We start from the raw sequence: 22586 nt of genomic DNA on the forward strand, positions 1-22586 counted from the left end.
TGAGGGGGAAGGATCGCCGGATCCCAGCAGGTCGAGGCTGCGGTGGCCGGAAGCGGCCACTGCACTCCAGTCTGGGCGACAGAGTGAGACGCCAACTCAAAAAAAAAAAAAAAAAAAAGGAAGTATCCATTCAAATCATAGCTTTTCTACTTGGCTATTTCTGTGACGGGGGTAAATTGATTGCGCTTTTGTGAGGCTTGGTTTTTCTTTTGTAAAGTGTATGGGGTTGAATTAAATGTCACTTTCTTCCAGTTCTAAAGGAGTAAGACTTATTGTTGTTGTTTTTGGACTAAAGATATCACCTGGTAATTCCTATTCCTTCGAGATCTGATTAAATTTGGCCCAAGTTTCAATTTCACTGCCTATCTACTTTCCTGGCCCCTACCTCGCCGCTCATGTTCTTGCATCTACACGTCATCTGTGCTTTGCCCCATACCAACTCAGACCATCAGCTCTTTACCAGTTGCCTCAAGAATTACTTTCTTGAGGCATTTCATGAGCTTAGAATTGACTACTAGGTGCTCTGAGGAAGATGACACATCACAGAGCTGAGTCTGTGGTCATGTTACTGGCTTCTCGTCTCTCCCTCTTCCATCTCAACTTCCTTCTCCTTCCCTCCCTCCTAGGCCATCCTGGGAAATCAGCCTTTCTCTATGTGGAGCAGTTCAATGGTTTTTAGCTCCTACTTGCATACCTAATCCCTGATTCTTTTTCTTTTTCACACCTGGAGGCAGAGAAGGCTTTGTAACACAGCAAAAGAAAAAAGAGAATACCGTTAGCCTGGAAAATTAGTTTTGGTTATGCATCAGAGAACAAGCATCCCTGTTAGGTTATCAACCCCTAACAATAGAATCTCTTTGTCCACATTAGGTATGTGAATATTAATTAGTAGAAAAGTAGACAAGTATATCAGCCAGGAATTTAACACAAATATGCTAGTTCAGATAATTTTGGTAATGTGAATAATAATTAGTAGAAAAACAGACAAGTGAGCTTTGCATGTATAATTTAAGTTTTATATGTAATTAAGTTTTACATACAATCCTAGAGATAACCTCACAGTGTAAAAGAAGACAGCTTTCATCATCCTTGTGTCCATAATGAACCATATCACCCTCCTAATACAGTGATTAATATTTTTATAAATTTCCCTAATTATCTTGGGAGTAGAACAATTGTATTGTTATTAACAATTTTGTGTTGAATGTAAATATTTAAATATGATTGTGTTTTTACAAAAAAAGTAGACAGGAACTTAATATAGAAATTCAGATAATTTGCTGAAATGGTTCTTAAACTGATTAAAGTAATAACTAAATCAAACCTAGTAACCAAACTTTCATTATGCCTTTTTAAAAATTACAAATGTCTAAAAATGTAAAATAAGAAAAATGAGTTTATCATTAACGTTACAGTATGAATTATATCAGAAATGAATCTGCTGGTTAACACTTTTTATTTTGGGTTTTTATACTGTTAATATAGACAGAAATGTACACAATACAATCTGAGCACAGAAACTGAAATGCAGCGAGATCTAGAAGTTTAAGAGGGGGTTGTAAAAAATACCTAGATTGAGTTTATTTTAGTGAAATTTACATACAAGAGAGGAATTATCTGCCTTGAGCACATTCACAAAATCTGAAGGTCTGGGTAGGAGTACACATAGATCACAAGGATGACCCCTTACACTCTACTCCACCCACCTGACTTCCTCATTCTCTTCCCATCCCATCTCTCTTCAATCCTGGCTTTCTCTAGGAAGAGCCTTGGGGGTTACTCTGAACATCACAAAGTACAAGCCCTGCCTACAGCTCCTCACCAACAATGCTCCATGGCAAGCATTGTTTAGGAGTGCACACCCAGGAGTGTGGTCTACACTTGGGAATATTTATAGAACTGGGGTGGGCTCAATACCAGCACTAGAAGCAGACTCAAAGCAGGTGAGGCAGGAATTCTTGGTTCCTGGGTACCTGGAACATGATATGGAAGTGGGGAGACTGGGCTCTGAGTATGCAAGCCTCCTTGGCCCTATGGATTCCTCATCCATGTGATAGCAAGGGCAATACCACAAGATGGCCAAAGAAGGTTTCAAGGAGGAGCACCAGCATCCCAGGGAAGCACTACCAGTTCTTCCTTTTTAAATATCTTATGAAAGGTGCAAAAGGGCGCAAAAGCCAGCCAGAGAGCATGAGGCCACAGAGGGTTTTTTTCTGAATGTTAAAAAAAAAATTGTGCGCCATGTGTATGCTTATGAGAAAAAAAAAAGATTGAGAACAGAAGCTTATGGCTTAGGAAGACAAAATACTAAAATGGATGAAAGGGGCTGTATGAAGGAATTTCTTAGGACTGGGAAAAGTTATTTACAACACAGTTGTTCAGCTCTCTTGTGTCACATGAATCTCTAACAAACTAGACAATGTTTATTGCAACTTCCCACCCTAGAAAAGAAAATTCAGTTGCAGTAGCCAATCAGCGTCTGACATTCCCCTAATAAAGGGAGGAGGAAGAGATCCCGATCCAAGTGTCTCTAGTCGCGAAGGAGCTCAAAAGTGTTGTTGGATATTTGGGGAAAGACACTCTTTCACTATCTAAACGTAAATATGAAAGAATGAAGTGCCAGGAATGACTGGCAGCCACCTACAACCAAGAGGAGAGCAGAAACTAGGACAAAGGTGGCAACATGAAAAAAAGATGAAGAGATGAAGAAAATTGGGTTCTTAGTGATGAGGTTTAGTTATCAGAACAAAGCAAAACTGAAGCCGGCATTAGCGCCAAACTTTTAAGTTCATGCAACTTATTGTTTCAGTTGGTTCTGCTAAGCTTCTATGACATACAACCTAATTGCCCTTGAAAATATATCTATTTTTAAAGTGTTAAAATCCAGCTAATTTTTTCTTTCCTATGGTATAGTTCTTAAAAATAACTCTGTGTATAGTTTGAATGATAAATTATTCTTTTTCACTAGGAAAAAGAATGTGCTTAATTATTCATAGAAATTTTAAATAGTTACGTGTAACTGGAAAAATTCTAAAGGTCAATGAAGAGTAGAATGAGATAATACTTCTTACTTATTAACATTTACTTGGACACTCAAAAGATTTCTGAATCATGGAGGTATTAATAGCTCCAATTCAGAGAGGAAAATAGTCTGCTCTTATTTAATAATGTCTTTTAATAGACAGCTACATTTGTTACTTCCTTATTTTTTCTAATTGAACTTTGATGTAAACAATATAATTTCTATTTGACAAATGAGGAAACTAAGGCTAAGAGAAGTTAAGCAATTTTGTCCACAGTCATGCAAATACCGAGTAGCAAAGCTGGGATTTTCTGAATTTTAAATTCATGCTCTTAATCATTATTATGCAGTAGAAGTAGACTGCCTGATTTTGAAACTCTATTCAGTCACCCATGCCTGTGTGACCTTAGGCAAAAATATTTATTCCTTCTATGCCTCATTTCCTCATTAATAAATTGGAGATAATCCTAGTATCTACTTCATAGGATTGCTATGAGGACTAAGTGAACTAATATGCATCCAACACTTAGGACAATGCCTGGCAGTTAGTAAATGCTGAATGTTGAATAAATTTTAGTAATTATTATATACTGTGTGTATCTTCTGCACTGGGCAGAGAAGACAAAGAAGAGGATCCTGAAAGAAATTCAAATTCTCATAAATTCATACCATCTAACTGTTTTACAGTTCGATAATGGTTACAAGCCCCTTAGCAATGTGACCTGTTATCAAATGAATGGAACTGTGTAGATGTTAGCTTATTATGATTGTGACAATAATTAATTTCATTGCCGCTTTATTTGTATTACAAATCTTAAAAATTAAGAGGATTATTCAGAGATAAGATCTAATAATAGAAAAATAAGCTTTGTGGTTTATGTTGACAATATTTTAGTAGTCAGAAATTTGGAGAAAAAGCTATCTATGATGAATATAAAAACTCAATAGTGGTTAATATATTATATAGTGTTTTAGAAACAGAAGACTAAGAACAAGGTTATCTATAGTTTAAGTAGTAAGTTCTGCAACATGATGATAGTGTCTCATTCTTTCATCATTTCCTGTCACCTGTTCAGGGGAGTGCTCTTTGACCCTTTGCACTAGGCCAGGCTGCCCTGTGCTTCTCCACATAATACTGAACAGCATCGTAATTTAACACATCTATAATGCAATTGTTCATTTTATCCCTCTATCCTCCATTAGCCTTGAAATTCCATGAGGCAAAGACAGCTTTAACTTCAGTGTTTAGTTGGTGACTGGCCCTTAATAAAAGCTGAATAAATATTTGTCGAATGAATGATTGAAGAAATCAGTAAGGAGTCAATGGATACATTTAAGGATTTTAAAAAAAAACCTTTTCAAAATTATGAATGCAATTTAACCAGATCTAATAAGTTTATATTTCTGTGATTTCTCTATACAATACAGTTTCTTTTAAATTAAACATGATGCCAGAGTTCATTCATATGCATTTGCTTGGTTGATTGTTTTGCAACAGCCTGTGAGGAGCTTCACACATCCCTTTCTCCCACCAGTTCCAATCCCTCAACGTTTTATTCTCCCTTCTCTCAATATTTTCATTCACTAGAATGATGACACATTTTACAATATATAGTAACATATCTCATATCTCTTTGATGTAAACAATATAATTTCTATTTGACAAATGAGGAAACTAAGGCTCAGAGAAGTTAAGCAATTTTGTCCACAGTCATGCAAATACCGAGTAGCAAAGCTGGGATTTGGGGGGATAGTGTTTTTAAAGAAAATCTTACTATAACTGTTTTATTTCAAGCCAGCATTAAGAACAAATACAACTAATTTCGATTCCAAAATTACATAAAGAAAATAAAATTAATTATATAAAGCAAAAAATATATATTTTGTTCTGGTTAGTAAGTAAAATCAAGTGAAAATTATCTTCAAGAGTTGAGTAAGCTTGTGTATAAAAATGTCTGAGAATGTATGAATCATACTCAGGGATGAAGTGATTTGACTTCAAGAATATTCCATAATAGGAAAATGATTGTGCTTCTTTAAGAAGAAAGAACTCTTCCTCTTATTACAGTTACCAGAGAAAAAGCAGTCATGTATTCTTAGATTCTAAGCTATACAATTAGTAATGTTAAAAGACACAAAAATTAATCAATATGATTTAATTTCCAACTTTAACTCACAAATGGATTGAATTTTGTAAAATACTTCTCCTGAACAATATGGAATCAGAAATATTTATTCTAAATATCTTTTCTTAAAGCCTAACATTAGAAAACCACAAAAATATTGGATAATAGATTACTGGGTAAATTCTACTACAGAAAATTTTAAGCTAACTAACCGGAAAACAAACAGGCTTACAATACATTGAACTCCTTCAAGAATTTAATTCTGACTTTTAAACGATAGAGTCATGGTAGTACAGATAAAGATAAATAAACTAATAACATAAAAACAAAAATCAGTGTGTTTAGTGGTTACAGTAAGTGACTGGGAATAAAAAATATTAGGTTCATTGTATACTTCACTGTATAGACATGGATATGTGTTGACCTTTGGAAGTCTGCAAGCTTCCATTTATCTGTTCTCTAAATATACTTAAAATAAAAATGCCATTAGAAGTATGCTGTGAAGATTAATGTCTGTGGAGAACCATGAGATCCATGTATAAGAGATAAAAAAGAATTCAAAATGCCAGAACTATAAACTAATTAAAATTTAATGTTACTTAAAAATCATATTGCTATCTGTAATAGGTTCACAGGTGACATACTGATCTTAATTTTTAATTCATATTTTATTTTGAAGCATTGATAATAATAAAAAATTCTAGAAAGCATTTGAAAAATACATGAAACAAACAAGATCATCTGATATTTATTGTTTGATTTGGAAAGAATACCTATGACTCTGGGGACTCAGAAAAATTCTAGCTTGCATAGACAAAATAACTTGTTTTTAATTCCAAAAATCTTTCACATTATTTTCTTTTAAAAATTAATTAATTATTTTTATTTTTTACTTTTTTAAGACTGTTTTTTATATTTTATTTTATTTTTTATTTTAAAGATGTGGGGTACAATTCAGGGTTAGGTATACAAATGTTCATTATGCAGGTACGCTTTTCTTAGTAATAAAGAGACAAGGATGTGAACTAAAAGCTGTATAAATTAATCTTATGTATTTTGTATCTATCTTCAGTTCTTCTCTCTCGTGGTGTTTGCACATTGCTGGGCACTAATTGCTATTCAAATAAATTAACATTGTGATGATTTCTTCTTATGGATGACAATAAAGGTAAAAATATGGGGAAGAGTAGAAAAGAGCAGGGTTGTACTAGTACCCATTAAGAGTTTAGATTTTTAAGGAATTAACATATAAATATACAAACAAAAATTATGGCTAGCAATATATTTTGCCAAGGAATTCTAAAGTTTGCAAAATGGTTCTATCATAAAATTGTTTTAAATAGACCACACTTCTCTTGAGTATTTGATGAGGTTATCAATGACAAATATTAAAATATACATCTCTTCATGTATGCATTGTGTGGTGTGTGTGTGTGCGTGTGTGTGTGTGTGTGTGTGTGTGTGTGTGTTTTGGGGGGATAACAGATAATGGAGCACAAATAAAATGTTAGTTATATCTTTAAACCAACAAGATCTATTCATAAGAATTACAAAAATAATTTTTGTGTCCAATACAATTAGAAAAGAAGAGGTAACATTTCATATTTTTAGGTAAGGTTCTGTATTAAATCTGCTCTAACTGCTTTGTATGGTGGAAACAAGGCCAAATTATGAAAACAACAGCTTTCAGAATTGGGAAAAGAGGATGCTAGAATCTGGTTCAATTGGAAGCAAGGTATGAATGACTTTTTGTGGATTCATAGTATCGCTGAGAAACTTAGAGATAAACTGGTATAACTTCTTCTCTCATTTTACAAACAAAGTCCCCCCGAATCCAGAGATAAAAGGTTCCCTTCAAAGACTACACAGGGAGTGAAAGAGCAGAGTATCCTGATGCCAGGGAGTGTTCCTATTACCCCATAAGTGACTGTGCTTTTGAAATAATATGAGACGCATCTTTCTCTTTTCCATATCGGTAGCACTGACATTCCAATTTCTCAGTTCTTACTGACTGAGGGCGTGAGGAGAGGTAAGGAGGAGAGTCAGGGAACAGAGGAACATTCTACCTTCATGTGTAGTTTTGCATGTTCATTTTCTCCCTATGATGCACTCAACTGGTTTCCGCTCACTGCTTAAATGGGGCTCATCTGCTGAAACTCTTAAAGCATGTTAATACTTCTAAAGATTCCTGACAACATTTATTGAGAATTTACTGTATGATGCCCACTTTAGACACATTACCTAGTTAATACTGCAAGGTTTGTTTCTATATTTTACACTGGAATCTTAGAAAGGTTAAGTGATTTGCCCTAACAAGGATATAGAGCATTTTCTCTTGGATGCAGAGACCATGTCCTCTGTACCATACTGCCTCCTGCTTTTCACAGAAAGAAGCTTAGTAGCCTTTCTCAGACTATGATGCCAGAAGGAGTGAGATTAAAGTCTAATGCCACTGATCACGTGACTGTTTTCTCCTAAAACAATCAAAAGAACTGGACAACCATTATAAAAACAGGAAATATTTGGATTAGCAATCAAGGTGATCAATATTTAAAAGAAGGAAGTGTAAAAAAAATTATCATCACTGAGTTTACCAACTAAGGTCAATCACCATGTTTGTTAGGCTGAATGGATAAAAAATGTTCTATGGAAAACAATGTATTTTCTAAAAATAGTTTACTTTTCATTCTTTTTTTCAAATACAGGAGAAAAATCTTTTTATTCCTTAGTTGTTATTTGACATATTTCTTTCTTTCTTTTTCAGAGACAAGGTCTTGGTATGCTGCCCAGACTGGACTTGAACTTCTGAGCTCAAGCAATTCTCCCATTCAGTATCCAGAGTAGCTGGATGTTACTTATCTTATTTCTGATGGCTTAGCAATTATATCCTCCCTTACCTACTATTGGAAAACTATTTTTTAAGCATCAAAAGTACTTATTTGGAAAAAGTGAAATTGCAAAGTGGAAGAAAATGTTTTTTTCAAGATAATTTAAGGATATCTCTATTGCCAACTTTGTTTTTACTGTCTAAATGACTGGCTGTTTCAGAGGAGACTCATGTTGTTTGCACTTTATTTTTCCAAAGATGATATAGCAAATATTACAAATGTTAAATACTGACCAGAATTGGCAGAAGTTCCATACACAAAGTTTTAGGTTTACTTTTCTGGAGTAGAAAAAACAAATTAAACTGCATTTTGCTGATACCTTCATAAAGTGTGAAATCATTTAGTTTCCCCAAGTTTTACAGAAAACACTTTTAAAGTGCCACAAAGACATATAACAAGACATAAAACTGTAAAGATTAACTGTCTATTTTCTTGAAATATAATATAAACTTGGTGACTAAGACAAGAAAATGTCACATTCCTTTCTCTTGCTAAGGAAATTGCATATTTCCTTTGCAAAACTAAAGAATATGCAGTTCAAAAGAGTATATGTGACAGTTTTAAAGTTGTTTTGTTTCAGGTTAAAGGCTTCTATAAATTTTCATGATTGTTTCAAACTTGAAAAATGCAAAGAAGTGAAGAAAAAGGGAAACATTAGCCTTAGGCATACAAGTTTTTTTCACCAGTTAAAAACAACATTTATACTACATCCGTATTTTGTTCTTTCTAAATATTATCTTGAGTTACCCAATTTTCAAATCCATCTTAGAATGAATACCTTTTTAAATTGTTGCTTGTACATACCTTCATGACCTACAATTTTCTAAACAGAAAGTGAGTGTTCTGTCTATACCAGGATTTGGGAAAGTGAATGGACATGTATTTTACTAAGTGGAAAATGTCAGCTACTAAGGCATGGGCGGTTACCTACTGATGAGTGTGCAGTGTCTGGTTTATGGACAAAGGATACCATAAGCCTTAGCTGAGAACATTAATTTCACTTGGGAATTGAGTAATTCTGAGAACAGAGAGCTTCTTTTAAAACATAGGTTAATCAAATTTCCAGAATTTCACTAAAATGAAGGAAAAGTTTAATAGCAATATCAGACACAGCTGTCAGGGCTTTACATCTATTTACTCATTTAATCTCACATTGGTCTTACAGGTAGGAATGTTGTCTCCCTTTCACAGATAGGAAAACCAAAGCCAGAGAATTCCAAAGACCTTGCCAAAATTCATAGGAGCAGACTCATGCTCTTAGCCACTTACAAGCTTTTAAATTGTGATTGTTTATGTCTTTTTGAAGGAGAAGAAAAGATGGACAAGATGGAAAAAGTCACAAGGAGGTTTGTTTCATGTGTAAGGGTTGAGTTACTTATAATTTCAGAATTTGGTCTGGGGCACGTGGGATTAAAATACTCTGGGAAGATAAGATGATGGAGCACAGGATTTCAAAGGGCCTGGCCAAGAGCGTGCAAGGAAACATGGAAGTCCCTAGCTCAGTTCCCTGGCTCCTGGTAGACTGGCCCAGCAATGAACGGGTTTTGATAGTTGCTACAACGGCATTCCCGGATGCTGTAGAGGTTCCAGATTGAAAAGTCAGTCAGAAATGCTCAGGAGCACAGAATATGGAGTCATTTGTGGGGAAATACTAGGTACCATGTCCTACTAATAAATTCACTGTAGGAGTAAACATCCACATGCACAGAGGTGTGTGTATGTAGGATTGTGGAGTTTTCTTTCTTTACTTAATTTTTTCCCCTACATTATTAACTGTACAATGTAGTACCAGAGCTTGGCTAGTCAATTCCTGTTGCTTAATCGTGAAAAGAGCTTCTTTCTGGATTCAGAAGGTTTGAATAAGTTCCCTCTGTGAGAGTAACATTTGTTAGCCAATAAAATAATACATATTAGTTTTACCATGACCAGAATAAACTACTGTGTATTTTGTTTATCATAATGAATGTCAAACATAGAATTTTTCCACTCCGTATATGTTTATGATAAAAATATGGTCGCATCAATATATAGCTTAGCAAGAAGTAACACATCTAAAATACAACGGAAAATTTTCGAATAATCTCTATTTAATTTAAAAATTAAACTAATTTGATTACTTATACCATAATTTTTCCATATTTCAAAAGTATTTGCAATGTTTTTTAAGCACATGAACTTATTATAACACTACTGATTAGGACAGTTTTCTGATTGTTGATGTTCACCAGATTATTTTTTAAATAGTATATTCTGTAGAACTCACCTTTTCCCCATTTATCCCTGGAATTCCAGGTGCTCCAATGGAACCCTGAAGAAACACATGATAAAATTGATACCATAATCATAAAATATTTCACTTTTAATTTACATTGTATTAGCTACATCAGCCTTTTTAGCAGCATGTCTAGAAGGTTGTAATTTTCAGATCTTATCTACTGTGTTCAACTACATAATAAGGAAGGCAGATTCCTTAAACTTCCCCAGAAACTACAAACTTAAAATGTAACCTTGTTTCTAAATAGTCATTTAAACTTAATATGATTTTAAAGACATTTACATCATAAATTGAGACTCATACTTATCAGATGGTCACATGGCTCTAATTTTTGGTATTTTTAAGAATAAATAAGCTTATTTCTATCAGGAAAAAGCCTAGCAGTAGCAGTAACACTTGAATTTCATGAGTTAAAATGCAATAAGACAAAAGGTAACTAAAATAACAGGACTTGTTCCACAATTAAATAAGGGATCACGCTGCAAACTCAAATTTGTTGTATTTGAGGCATTTTTTCCCCTGGACTTTCAAGGAGTAAGTTAAAGCCATATGAATGTGAATATATCTTCCAGAGTGACTCAGAGATGTGCCACAAATGTTATACCCTGACTAGGAACAACACAACTTCTGTACAAAAAATTTTAACAGGGTGTGTGTGTGATGAGTATGCACACACACGTGCACACAAGCATACTGAGGTGAGTAGGAATGGCTAGACATAGATGGGGTGAGCTGAGAATAAGAAAACTAATTATTGCCTGAGAAAATCTATGACATTTAACTGGATACAGAAACATTAGCAAATATTTTCAAATAGTGATGTCATTTCCTTCCATTACACCTCCCATTTAGGCTCTGGAGAAACCATTTTTAAGTACAATGTGCTTATTCTTTGTCTGGAACTAGAAAACAGATTTTTCTTAGTAGATGTATGATATTAAATTTCTTTAGTAATAATGGGAAGAACTTTTTGATAGTAATTATAAATCTAAAAATGCTATTTAAAAAGCCTGCTAAAAAACAGTAATTATAATCAAAACAAATTGAGATGGCAAGTTCCTTAGTGTGTTCAGTGATTATATTGAGTGGGTCATTAAAGGACTTCCCGAAGCCTGAAGCAGCAATTTTATCCTGGTGGTATGTGGATTAGGGTAGCTTTACAATTTCACACCGTGCTTAATAGAGACATTATTGCAAAGGACAAAGTGTTCCTGCACACAAGTTGTCTCACAACTCATTGGCTTTTACTTGGTTGGTAGGATTATGTTTCAACAGATGCCACATGCCCAGTGCTTGGGGGATAAAAAGTCTCCATCTTTGATGGATTCCAAAGATAAAGAATAATCACTTTTCCACCTGTTATAATACAATTGTTTTCTTTAGATTTCTGCAGGTTAAATATTGCCTCCCACCCTTGAGAGGTGGGAGGTTAGCAGAGAATGGGAACTTCCTGATATTTTGTTGGCAAAGGGCCATCTACCTACTATTGATATATTCATTGCTGTAATAGAGGTGTAATTTTAGAAATCCTAGCTCTTCGCCCTCAGAATGTAATGGTCAATTCTGATGACTGTGGATAACATCAAAATAGCAATCAGGAAGCCACTTTTCAGGTTATTTCAGCAAAGGAGGACACTCGTGGGCCAAATTAGTGAACCAAGCAGCAAACATATTCTTTGTTCTGGTCAGTTCTGTGGCTATTTGGCAATTATATATTTGAACAAGGCCATGCATTCAGCTTGCAATGTCACATGATGCTTAACATTTTAAGTCTTGTCACAATGTTTTCCCAGTATTTGAATTAAAAATGCAATAACCTGCAAGTTCAGCAGACAGCTTAAAAAGAGTCTGCTCAAGATTTATTGAATGTTCTATAATGGAGTCAATTAGAAATCTAATGCTCACATTATATGACTGTATTTTTAGAAAGCAGAATATACAAAGCAGACCCACTGCTTCAGCATGGCCTACGGTAGCTAATTTCATTCACCTCTCGTGCTTTCCATTAGGCCATGAGAGCATAATTATTTTCGCAGTATGGTTGTTTATACTCTACCTTTTGTCCTGGAGGCCCCAGAGGACCCTAAAACAGAAAAACAATTCAATTAATATAATATTGTAGCCATTGAAGCTTAGATAACCAACCAAAACTGTCCTAGTCTGTAAGGTTCTGTTTGCCGTACTAAAAATGTGCTGATGTTTTGTACATCAAAAATAAAGAAAAACATTCAGTTGGAAGTTCAAAATGCGTCTTTTCTTCTCTCTTATTCTCTTTTGAAGAGTTTTAAGCATATACAGTAGGATTCTGATTTTTTTCTTAAAAAAAAAAACAAACTAAAAACCAGTTGCTGCTCCGGCATATGTATTTCTTCAAATACCTGCAAATCTACCACATCAATCTCATTTAGAAGTCTGGATATATTGTCGCTAGAAGCCAATAAAATGCAATGCAGTTCCTCAGCAAATGGGGACATTAGATGACTTCTGCATCTGCAAAACTTCAGTAAGCAGATTTTCAAAAAAAAAAAAGGAATAGCATTACAAAGAAACATGTTTTGTTCTATTCTTCCTCTTGGGAAATGTGACCCCATCGACCTGCACAGAAACTTCTTTGCAAACTGGGGAAGGCCAAGGTCAACTGTGGCATCTAGTGTATACCAGAAAAGAGAACAAATATGCTGTTAGCTGGTGCTCAGTCTATGATACTGGGGAGGGGAAGGGGAGATTCAATATTTAGTGAGATCAGTGAGAATACCCATACAGTTGGAAATGTGGCAGTTTTGAGATTTAGCAGCTTTTCAGCCACAGTCAGTATTGGGGATTCTCTTGGCTTTATTTAGAGCAAGGCATGGCTTTGGGACAGTGGAAAAAAGCACAAAGTCTTACAGCTATATTTCTCACTATTCACATCTATTTTAAAATAAAAATATTGCTGAGTGCAGTGGCTCAAACCTGTAATCCCAGCACTTTAGGAGGCATAGGCGAGAGGATTGCCTGAGCCCAGGAGTTTGAGATCAGCCCGGGCAAATTGACGAGATCTCATCTCTACAATAAAAATTAAAAACATAGCTGGACATAGATGCACACGTTATAGTCACAGCCACTTGGAAGCTAAAGCAGAAGGATCACCTGAGCCCAGCAGGTCAAGGCTGCAGTAGCCATGAGTGTGCCATTGCACTCTAGCCTGGGCATCAGAGTGAGACTCGGACTCAAAACAAATAAAAAATAAAAATATTAAGCACTTTCTTCTAGTTCCTTCAAAAGTATATCTAATTTTAGTATGTTTTAATGGAGTTATAGACATTCTATTATTTGTTGAAAGCTCTTTATTCCATTACATTTAATGCATGACCAGCTTATTTTCAATGTGTGACATTTCAGTTAATCAGCATCTTGCATTCATACTCTGTAACACTAAATAAAGCACAAGGGTGGTCATTAGGGGAAGAATTGATTATGCTTTTTTTTATTATTAAAATACATAGTGTTTAGGAGCAGTTAGAGAATGTGTTCCTTATGCTATTTGTAATCCTCACAGGAAGACTAACAATTTCCTCATATATTCAGTTTTAGGTTATTGAAAGTATACTGTGTAATACCACCTTTATATACTCCTATTTGGTTTACTCAACCACTCAATTTTTTAACAAGCTTGCTATCTGGCATATCTGTGTGGTCAGACTTTCCTCCCTCTATTTAAAATTCTCCCTGTTTTAGATATTGCAGAGAAAACAGAGACTATCAGGTGTAAGCTCCCTTGCCATCATGTCTCTCATCAACCCAAACCCACATGGACCTCTTTCCTGTATCAGAGGAAGAAGTGTCCCTCCTATACAAGGCAAATTCTTCTGGTAGACTATGGAATCCATCCTTCCTCTGTCCTTAGGGATCTTTTTCAATCAATTATCCCTGCATTCATATCAGGGTCATCACCTCTCCCTAGTTCTTTCCTTTTAGCATATAAACATGTTTAATCATTTCCTCACTTGTAAATTGTTTGGGAAGTAAATGCTAATGCTAAGTAAGAGCAGAATTTGAAGGCTGTGGTGATAGGAGATCTGAGAATGAAGAAAAGACTTGGGTTTTATTGTTGTCTGATTCCATTTTCTCGAGCATCTCTAGAGGATCTGACTTAAAATATTGACGTTAGAAAGGAAGTCATAGAACAAGGAGTACATTAATTCAGTGTTTAGACTGAGAATGTATATGTTCAATTCACAAAGGCTTGTTTCCCATTGTAAACCTAACTTTGCCACTTGAAAAAATATTGTTCACTAAAATTGGATATTTCATTACATTGGTATATAACCCTAGGAGGGAATATTTCAAGTGAAAATAAGAGCAAATTTTACATAAAACGTTTTTAACCAGAGACTAACATATCTGGTATTTTATAATTTGGTCTCTGTTGCATGAGCACATCAAATTGGAGGTTTAAAAAAACAAATCATGACTCCAAAATTCACAAAACTAAATAAGTCGTATATTTTAACATCATATTTAATAAAAGTCTAAGAATGGCTATAAATAAAAAAATATTTTTTTCTTCATTGTTAGAAAATTGTTTCTATTTCTGGTAAATTCCCCAAATAAAAGCAGTTTTTAAGATTTAACATTAATTTTGAATATATATCTTATAGAGTATTTATGACTCTGCTGCCAAGAATGTATTCCCAGCCACCAAAAATACGCACACACTTCTTTGATCTCATTGACAGAAAAAATGGTAGGGAGACAAGCAGAATGCCATTCATTTCTAAAAGGAACTGGGAGTAAAGCAGAATTGAATATACGCCACATTTGAGTAAGTACAGACACACACACACACACACACACACACACACACACTAGTTATTTTATTGAGCAAGATTTTACTTGTATGTGTGTGTTTTGAGTATCCTCTGATTAATAACACCATTACACATCTGTGACATTGTGTTAATTAAATTTAAGCTTACAAATCAAAACTTCCCTGCTCAAAAATGGATTTGAAATTAGGGTATGTTGCCACCAGTTGGTTAAGATGTCTATATTTGATTAGCTTTATGGTTTCTGGTACAAAGACAAATTTATAAAGTACTGGGAAATACCACAGAATCACTCATGAATTTTTTGAATCTTTCTTAAACTTATTTATATTTTCAGCATGCATAACAACTTGGATGAAGAATAGCATAAATACATTATGCACTAGTCAAACTAATGCTTCTTATTATTTCTAAAACTAAAGTCAATTGTTCTAGTGATAAGATATCTAAAACAATTCCATTATCGTTATCCCTACAATTTAATAAGTTTGAATCAAATAGTTTTCCAAATAAGTCATAATCTTTTTGCTTCATCTTTATTAATCAATAAAATGCTCCTTTCTAGCCGGGCTCGGTGGCTCAGCCTGTAATCCCGTGCTTTGGGAGGCTGAGGTGAGTAGATTGCCTGAGTCCGCGGGTTCGAGACCCGCCTGGGCAACTTGGACGACCTCATCTCCACAATAAATCAAAAATTAGCCAGGCGAGGTAGCGCACGCCTGTAGTTCCAGCTACTTGAAGACTGAGGCGGAAGGATCGCCGAAGCCCAGCAGGTCGAGGCTGCGGTGGCCGGGAGTGGCCACTGCACTTCAGTCTGGGTGACAGAGTGAGACTTCAAATTAAAAAAAAAAAAAAAAATGCTCCTTTCTTAGACATTTTTTTGGCAGGTACATTCTTATTTGCATATACTTAGTATACAGCCAATTAAGATAAAACTAATCTAGTATCTTTCATTTTTCAAAATAATTTCTTTATATATGTCTCAAGGTTAAAAACTGTGTAAACATTTAGAATCACAACATATTAAAATATATTTCTTTAAGTTTAACTCCAGAAATGTTAACTATAATCAGAACCTTAAAATACACTCATTTCTTTTTCTTTCTTTTTTTTTTTTTTTTGAGTTGGAGTCTCACTCTGTCGACCAGACTGGAATGCAGTGGCACGCTCCTGGCCACTGCAGCCTCGACCTGCCGGGCTCCAGCAATCCTTCTGCCTCAGCCTTCCAAGTAGCTGGAACTACAAGTGCATACTACCATGCCTGGCTAATTTTTTAAAAAAATTTATTGTAGAGATGAGGTCTCACCAAGTTGCCCAGGTGGGTCTCGAACCCGTCGGCTCAGGCAATTCACTCACCTCGACCTCCCAAAGCACGGGATTACAGGTTGAGCCACCGAACCCGGCAATACACTCATTTCAATACAGGTTGTGGATGATGTAAAATGTATGAACTTTTCATTGAAGGATTTTGTATAATGAGTATAACTTTACTGAAAAGATAAAAATAAATGAGTCACTGGAAAATTCTACAGGAGGAGTAACAACATCACTGGTCTGCAGATCAACCTTTACACCAAAGTTTTCACAATCTTTCAGAAAAGACCATGTACAGCCATGCAAAACAAAGACATCATATCGTATACTTGATTTCCTTCCGTGTTTTCCCCCACCACTGCTAGATTCCACCTCTGAAGATTATGTATGCCATTCAGCATATGATGAGAAAGTAAGTTAAAGAAACATGATAGTCCCTATGTTGGTGGTTGTCTTTTTCAAAATCGTGTACCTCAAAACTGAGAGTGATTTCTTACTCCTCCTACTTTGAGTTCATCAGATACTTAAAAATATCCCTGGTGCGGCCCTCTTCCCAGGTGCACTGCTGTTCTCTTGTTAAATCCTCTTCTCACTCACCTCAATAATGTGACATCAACCTAATGGCCACTCTGCTTTTTGGTCTCCTCCAATCCTTTCTGCACACTGCTGCCTGCATGATCTTCCTAAAAGACTAATAGGTTCATATCTTTCCTCCGCTTAAATATCCTTCAGTGGCTTTTCATAGCTTTTGAGAAGAGTTCAAGTTTTGCAACTAGTTGTAGTTCCCCACATAAGCCATGCTTTACATTTCGACACCTCCAGCAGTCTGTTCCTATAAGAGGCTTTCTCTGTCTGGTCCTCTCTCCTGCACCCATTCCAAAAATCAGAGCTCAGTACTTCCACTCTTGGGGTTAGGTCCCCTTCTTTTGTTCTCCAGGGTATCCCTAGTAGCATTTTTCCATAGAACTTACCAACAATTATTGAAAGTGTCTGGTTATTTCTTTATTTACACACAATAGCTGGCACTGAATTGCTCAGTGAATTCTTTTGAGTTCATTCATTTATTCATTCACATAATAGATATATATTTGTTTTTTATTTTTTGGAGACAGAATCTTGCTCTGTTGCCAGGCTGGAGTACAGCGGCATAATCTTGAACTCCTGGGCTCGAGTGATGCTCCCACTTCATCCTTTTGAGTAGCTGGGACTACAGGAACATGCCAACATGCTCATGGAATTTAAAAAAAATTTTTGTAGTGATGGGGTCTCGCTAAGTTGCCCAGGTTGATTTTAAACTCCTGTCCTCAAACAATCCTTCCACCTTGGTCTCCCAAAGTGCTGAGATTACAGGCATGAATTGCCACGCCCAGCTCATGTGATAGTTTTTAGTGCCCACTGAATGCCAGAAAATGTCCTAGGCACTGGGAATTCTGCAGTCAATAAGACAAAAATGCAAGCCCTCTGAACTTTGTATTCTAGTGAATGAAGAAAGACAGTAAACAAATAAGCAACGGAAATATAAAGTTGTGTCAGGCAGTGAGCCCTAAAGCAAAGAAGGGAGTAGGGACTGGGAGAAGCAGATGCAGTGGTATTTTAAACAGGGTGTGGGGAAATGGTAAAGGACTCAGTGATAAACAGGTCAGGCAGAGAGCTATGCAAATAGAAGAGGGAAGAATGTTCCAGGCAAGGGAACAACCAATGCAAGGCCAAGAGTTGGGTGCACATGCTAAATGTGTTCAACAAACACCAACGAGGCTACACGTGAATAGTAGGAAATGGGGATGTGAATAGGGAAAACTGTATTTATATAGCCTTGTAGGTATTATAAGCACAATGAGATTTACAGTGAATGCAATACAAATTATAGAGATGAATGAATGAATACATAAAACAAATCAAGGGTTTCCTTAGACAATAGTGATTCAAGATAGGGATGGCAAGATATTTCACCCCTTTGTTCACCTGAGTTGTTCTAACACTGGCCTATTCTAATAGCCTCTAGTTTACCTCTAAGTGCAAGAGTGAGTGAAGGAATTTAGTTCATAGCTTCTATATTAAAACAGCAAAGCAGCAATTATCTTAATTGCATGAGATCATTAACACAGAGTGTTGTATATGTTTATATGGTAAGCACGGTGCAGACAGTAGAATGATCAACCCAAGCTAACCTTCAGGAAGTTAAGAAAAAGATGACTCTATGACCATTAGGCATTGACTGTATTTTCTAGTTTATAAAACAATAATAATTATTATACAAAAAGCCTTTCATTGATAGAGCATGGAATGGAAAAAATTAGTGAGTTTTTTTGACACTACTCATGTTAGCACAAATTTGATTGAGGTATTAATTACTTAAACAGGATGCTGAGTTTCTAAATGATGTGCTTTAGAATGTCTCTTGGGATGTGTTTTAAGGCAAGTTCTGGTTGCCTGCTATTAGGAAATGATGTAGGGGCGGACACAGTTCCTGTTCTGTCCCTGATGGCTAACAGTAAAATTTGAAGCTCTGAAAGTTGCTGGTCATTTCTGTATACAAGAATATACAGCCAGCTTCTGTAAGAAAAAAACACAGGGAACAAAAAAGAGGTGGTCCATCTGTGAAGGGGAGGATAAAAGTTCCAAACTATTAAGCCATTTAAAATTATTTCCTATTTGAGTTCAGAACTTTTCCATGATTTAATAAAAGTTAGGCAAAATGAAGAAAATACTTTTTAAAGTCTGGTTCTAAAGGGAAGAATGATAACACATATAATCTAACTTACAGAGTCATAAAACATTAGTACCAGACTTTCTCAAGGGTTTGGTGCAACGGGCTTTAATTACTACTTTTGGAAAGATATTAACCTGCTCAAATGCATCCCAAGATCACAAAATATATAAACTTGGTTTCTACAGTGTAAGAGGAAATTTGAAATAAATAGTGGAAATTTGTCTTACTTGAGAAGGAATCAATTTAAGATACATTTATATAAAATTCCATGTTCTGCTTGGATGTTTGATGTAGAAAGGTCAAGAAGCATAAACTCTAGCCACTATTATATGTATGTCTGGAGTGTAATTCAAGTGATGTTTTACGAGATTGGATTTCATAGCTTAAGTGTGTGGAAATGCCAAACTAGAAACTATTGGGGAATGTTTAGAATAGACAAGAGTGTGCTGAAATGTTTTCAGTGTAAAAGCCAATGATTTAGTTGACCTGGGTATGAAGGAACACAGCATAAACAAGAGCAGAGCGAGATGGTGCTGAGACAGAGAGTCTCATCTCTTGTTTCAAGTCTTTCATGGGTCCTGTCTTCAGTCACACTTAATCACTACTATTTTCCCATCAGTCCATATCCTTCTCCGAATAGTCTTCATGTGAAGTTCTTAATCATTCTTTGAGGCTCTCAGGGGTCATAACTCACTTCCTTTGTGAGCCTTCTCCGGTATACCCAGAAAGAGTTTGTTTTTATCCTTTGTATTTCTTAGCACATTTCAATATATTTACATTTTAAAAAATCAACTTTACTAGGCAGCGACTTCCTCAGGGCATATATTTTACATCTTCAGCACCTAAGTTAATAACTAACAAATATATAATTTTGACTAAATTGAAACAATGATTGGATGAATTTATTACATTCTTTTTACTGGATTTCCACCATTGTTTTGACACTAAAACTATCATATCTTTCTCACTGGAAAGAGTTCCCAGTTTTGAGGCAGTTGTTCTGTTTCAGTATCTGGGATTTTTTTCAGTGATATCACATCATAGTTTCTATTATTTGAAAAAAATTCCTCTAAAACTGAGAGCCTATTAGTAAGATAGCATGTCATTCTATTTGCTAATGTGCATTCAATGAAAAAAGTTCTAAATGCAATAATTACTTTTAAAAAGAGTAAATTCTGTCTGACTCTCCTATCTCATGCGCTGTCTTTTAAAGGAAAATATTAAACCAGGATGATCCATTTATTGATATTTCTCATAACCATGATTCTATGACTCTTTAAGGGAAGTCTCTTAAAGCTCAGGAAATTAAAGAAGTGATACATTTTTCTTACTACTTGACAAAACCAGGACCCAAGACTAAATATTGAGCATTAAATATCACCAGCAGACTAAAGACAGATCTAGATATTTAAAAATCAATGTTTTGATCAGGCTTTAAAACAGACACTCTGTATCACTTCTCACCAGATATCCATGGCTAAAATTAGCTCCATCCCTTTTAATTATTTAATAAATTATTTATTATTGCCAATCCCAAAATGGAAATAACCCGCAAAGAAAGAAAAATTAACAGGCTTTTCTGCCCTCTGTGATTAAACATACTTCCCTCGCATACCATAAAGGAAATAAATTTATGGTTCACAAAGGCCTATCACCCTACACTACACTCAGTAAAAAAATATTTCCATCAAGTAATGTGTAAGTGCTTCTCCTATTTTAAATAAACAATGCCGAGAAACACTGGCTGCTAGAGTTTAAATATCCCATGATCCACAGAAGAATGTCTTCAATTTAAGACAATGATTTATACTCCTATACTATTTAGATCTGTTTTCTATCTAGAGAGATCAGTGCTGTCTAATCGAACTTTCTGCAATTATAGAAACATTCTATCTTGGTCAACCCAATAAGATAGTCACTAACCACATATGACTATTGAGCATATGACTATTGAAATGTGGCTAGTACAATGTTTAGACAAAGAATTTTTAATTTTATTCAACTTATTATTATTTATTTAACTTAATTTAAATTTAAATAGCCACATGCAGCTATTGGACTGTGCAGATCTAGACTACAGAATACACAAGACTAAAATAATCAGGTGAGTTGGAATCTAGCCTAGTTCTGCCACTAGCTAGTATGTGACCTTGGATAAGTTACTTGTTCATTCTGATTATTTTTCTTCATCTGTGAAGTGATAAGCTAGACAATTTATAAGATTTCTTCTAAATCATTTACAAGGGGGGACCCAAAATAACCCAATATTTATTTATTAAAAATTGTGTATTTATTCCTACATGTTTAAGCTTCAGTCACCTTCAAAGCACCCTCTGTTTGATGCAACAATACACATATCAAGAAAGAAGCTTTTTCCACTGCTCACAGCAGTTTTCAAGCTTGTTAATTTTGATGCCTTTTGTGCTTCTGCCATTTTTTTGTTTCACTATTGGCAAAACTTTTCCCTTTGAGGACTTTTTTATCTAGGGAAAAAAAAAAAGGCACTTGGGGTGAGAGTAGGTGAATAGGGAAGGTGGGGCTCAAAGTAATGCCTTTTTTGGTCAAAAACTGCTGAATACTCAGTGAGTTAGGTGTGGGCATGTGCGCTCATAAATTACTCATCATGAAATGGGCAAATGTGCTGAAAGAATCTCAAAAAAAAGAAAATTTCATTGAAGCCCATGTAGCCTCTCACAACAATGCTACCTGGTGACGCTGATATGATCCTAAAACACTTACCTAGCAGAGGAAGCCTGTATTATAAGGGGTCTGCCCTCCAAAAGAAAATTCAGGTTTTTGGGGGGTCTCCCCTTGCATATCCTACTTAATAAAAAGCCACATAGTGTGACTAGAGATTGATGCAATTACTTTTCCACTGGCCTCATAAAAATCATCCTTTTAATTATCTATGCATATTCATGAGCACATATATACTCTAAATAATCTATAAAACATAAATGAATATAAGAAGATGCAGAAGAACAGCTGTTTTATAGCAGTTTTGTTAGATTTATCCTGCTTAATCCCACCCCTGAGGTGCAATGACATCAGCTGAGAGAAAAATATAAAGTTTCTTTCTTTATATTTGTACTGATTTATTGATTGATTAATTTACATCATTAGTCACTCAGTTTATTAAATACACTAAGTACCAACAACTATCATATGGTGGAGGAGGGGAAGAAGACAGCTTCTTCTTTAGCTTGGGAAAGTATATATGTGTGAATGAAGCTTTCTCAAAGGAGGTGGCCAAAGCAGAAGTCTATTTTTTTAAGGTTCCACTCAGACACTGGGGCCCTAATTTCCTTTGACCTGGGCAAGAAGGCTCTTCTCTTGGTGCCATGCTTTAAGGAGTTTGTCTCTGGTTGTATTTTCATGGGTTAGGATGTATTTTCATGAGTCTAAGGGGACATGTTCACTTGCACCCTCCTCCCCCAAGCTCCTTC

The 22586-nt window shown here is 35.3% G+C and overlaps 1 protein-coding gene across 1 annotated transcript in view; it reads right to left on the reverse strand.

Annotated features, from left to right (window-relative positions):
• Positions 1-22586, reverse strand: part of LOC103254782 (collagen alpha-1(XXV) chain) — a 134358-nt gene that overhangs the window by 102646 nt on the left and 9126 nt on the right. The window contains exons 4-5 of the mRNA XM_008052777.1: positions 12368-12394; positions 10300-10344 (exon numbers count right to left, since the gene is read on the reverse strand). Of these exons, the coding sequence (XP_008050968.1) occupies positions 10300-10344; positions 12368-12394 (72 nt within the window). The remainder of the gene's footprint in view (positions 1-10299; positions 10345-12367; positions 12395-22586) is intronic.

The sequence above is a fragment of the Carlito syrichta genome, unplaced genomic scaffold, assembly GCF_000164805.1.
Source record: "Carlito syrichta isolate Samal-C Ts95f unplaced genomic scaffold, Tarsius_syrichta-2.0.1 Scaffold287500, whole genome shotgun sequence".
Classification (NCBI taxonomy): Eukaryota; Metazoa; Chordata; class Mammalia; order Primates; family Tarsiidae; genus Carlito; species Carlito syrichta.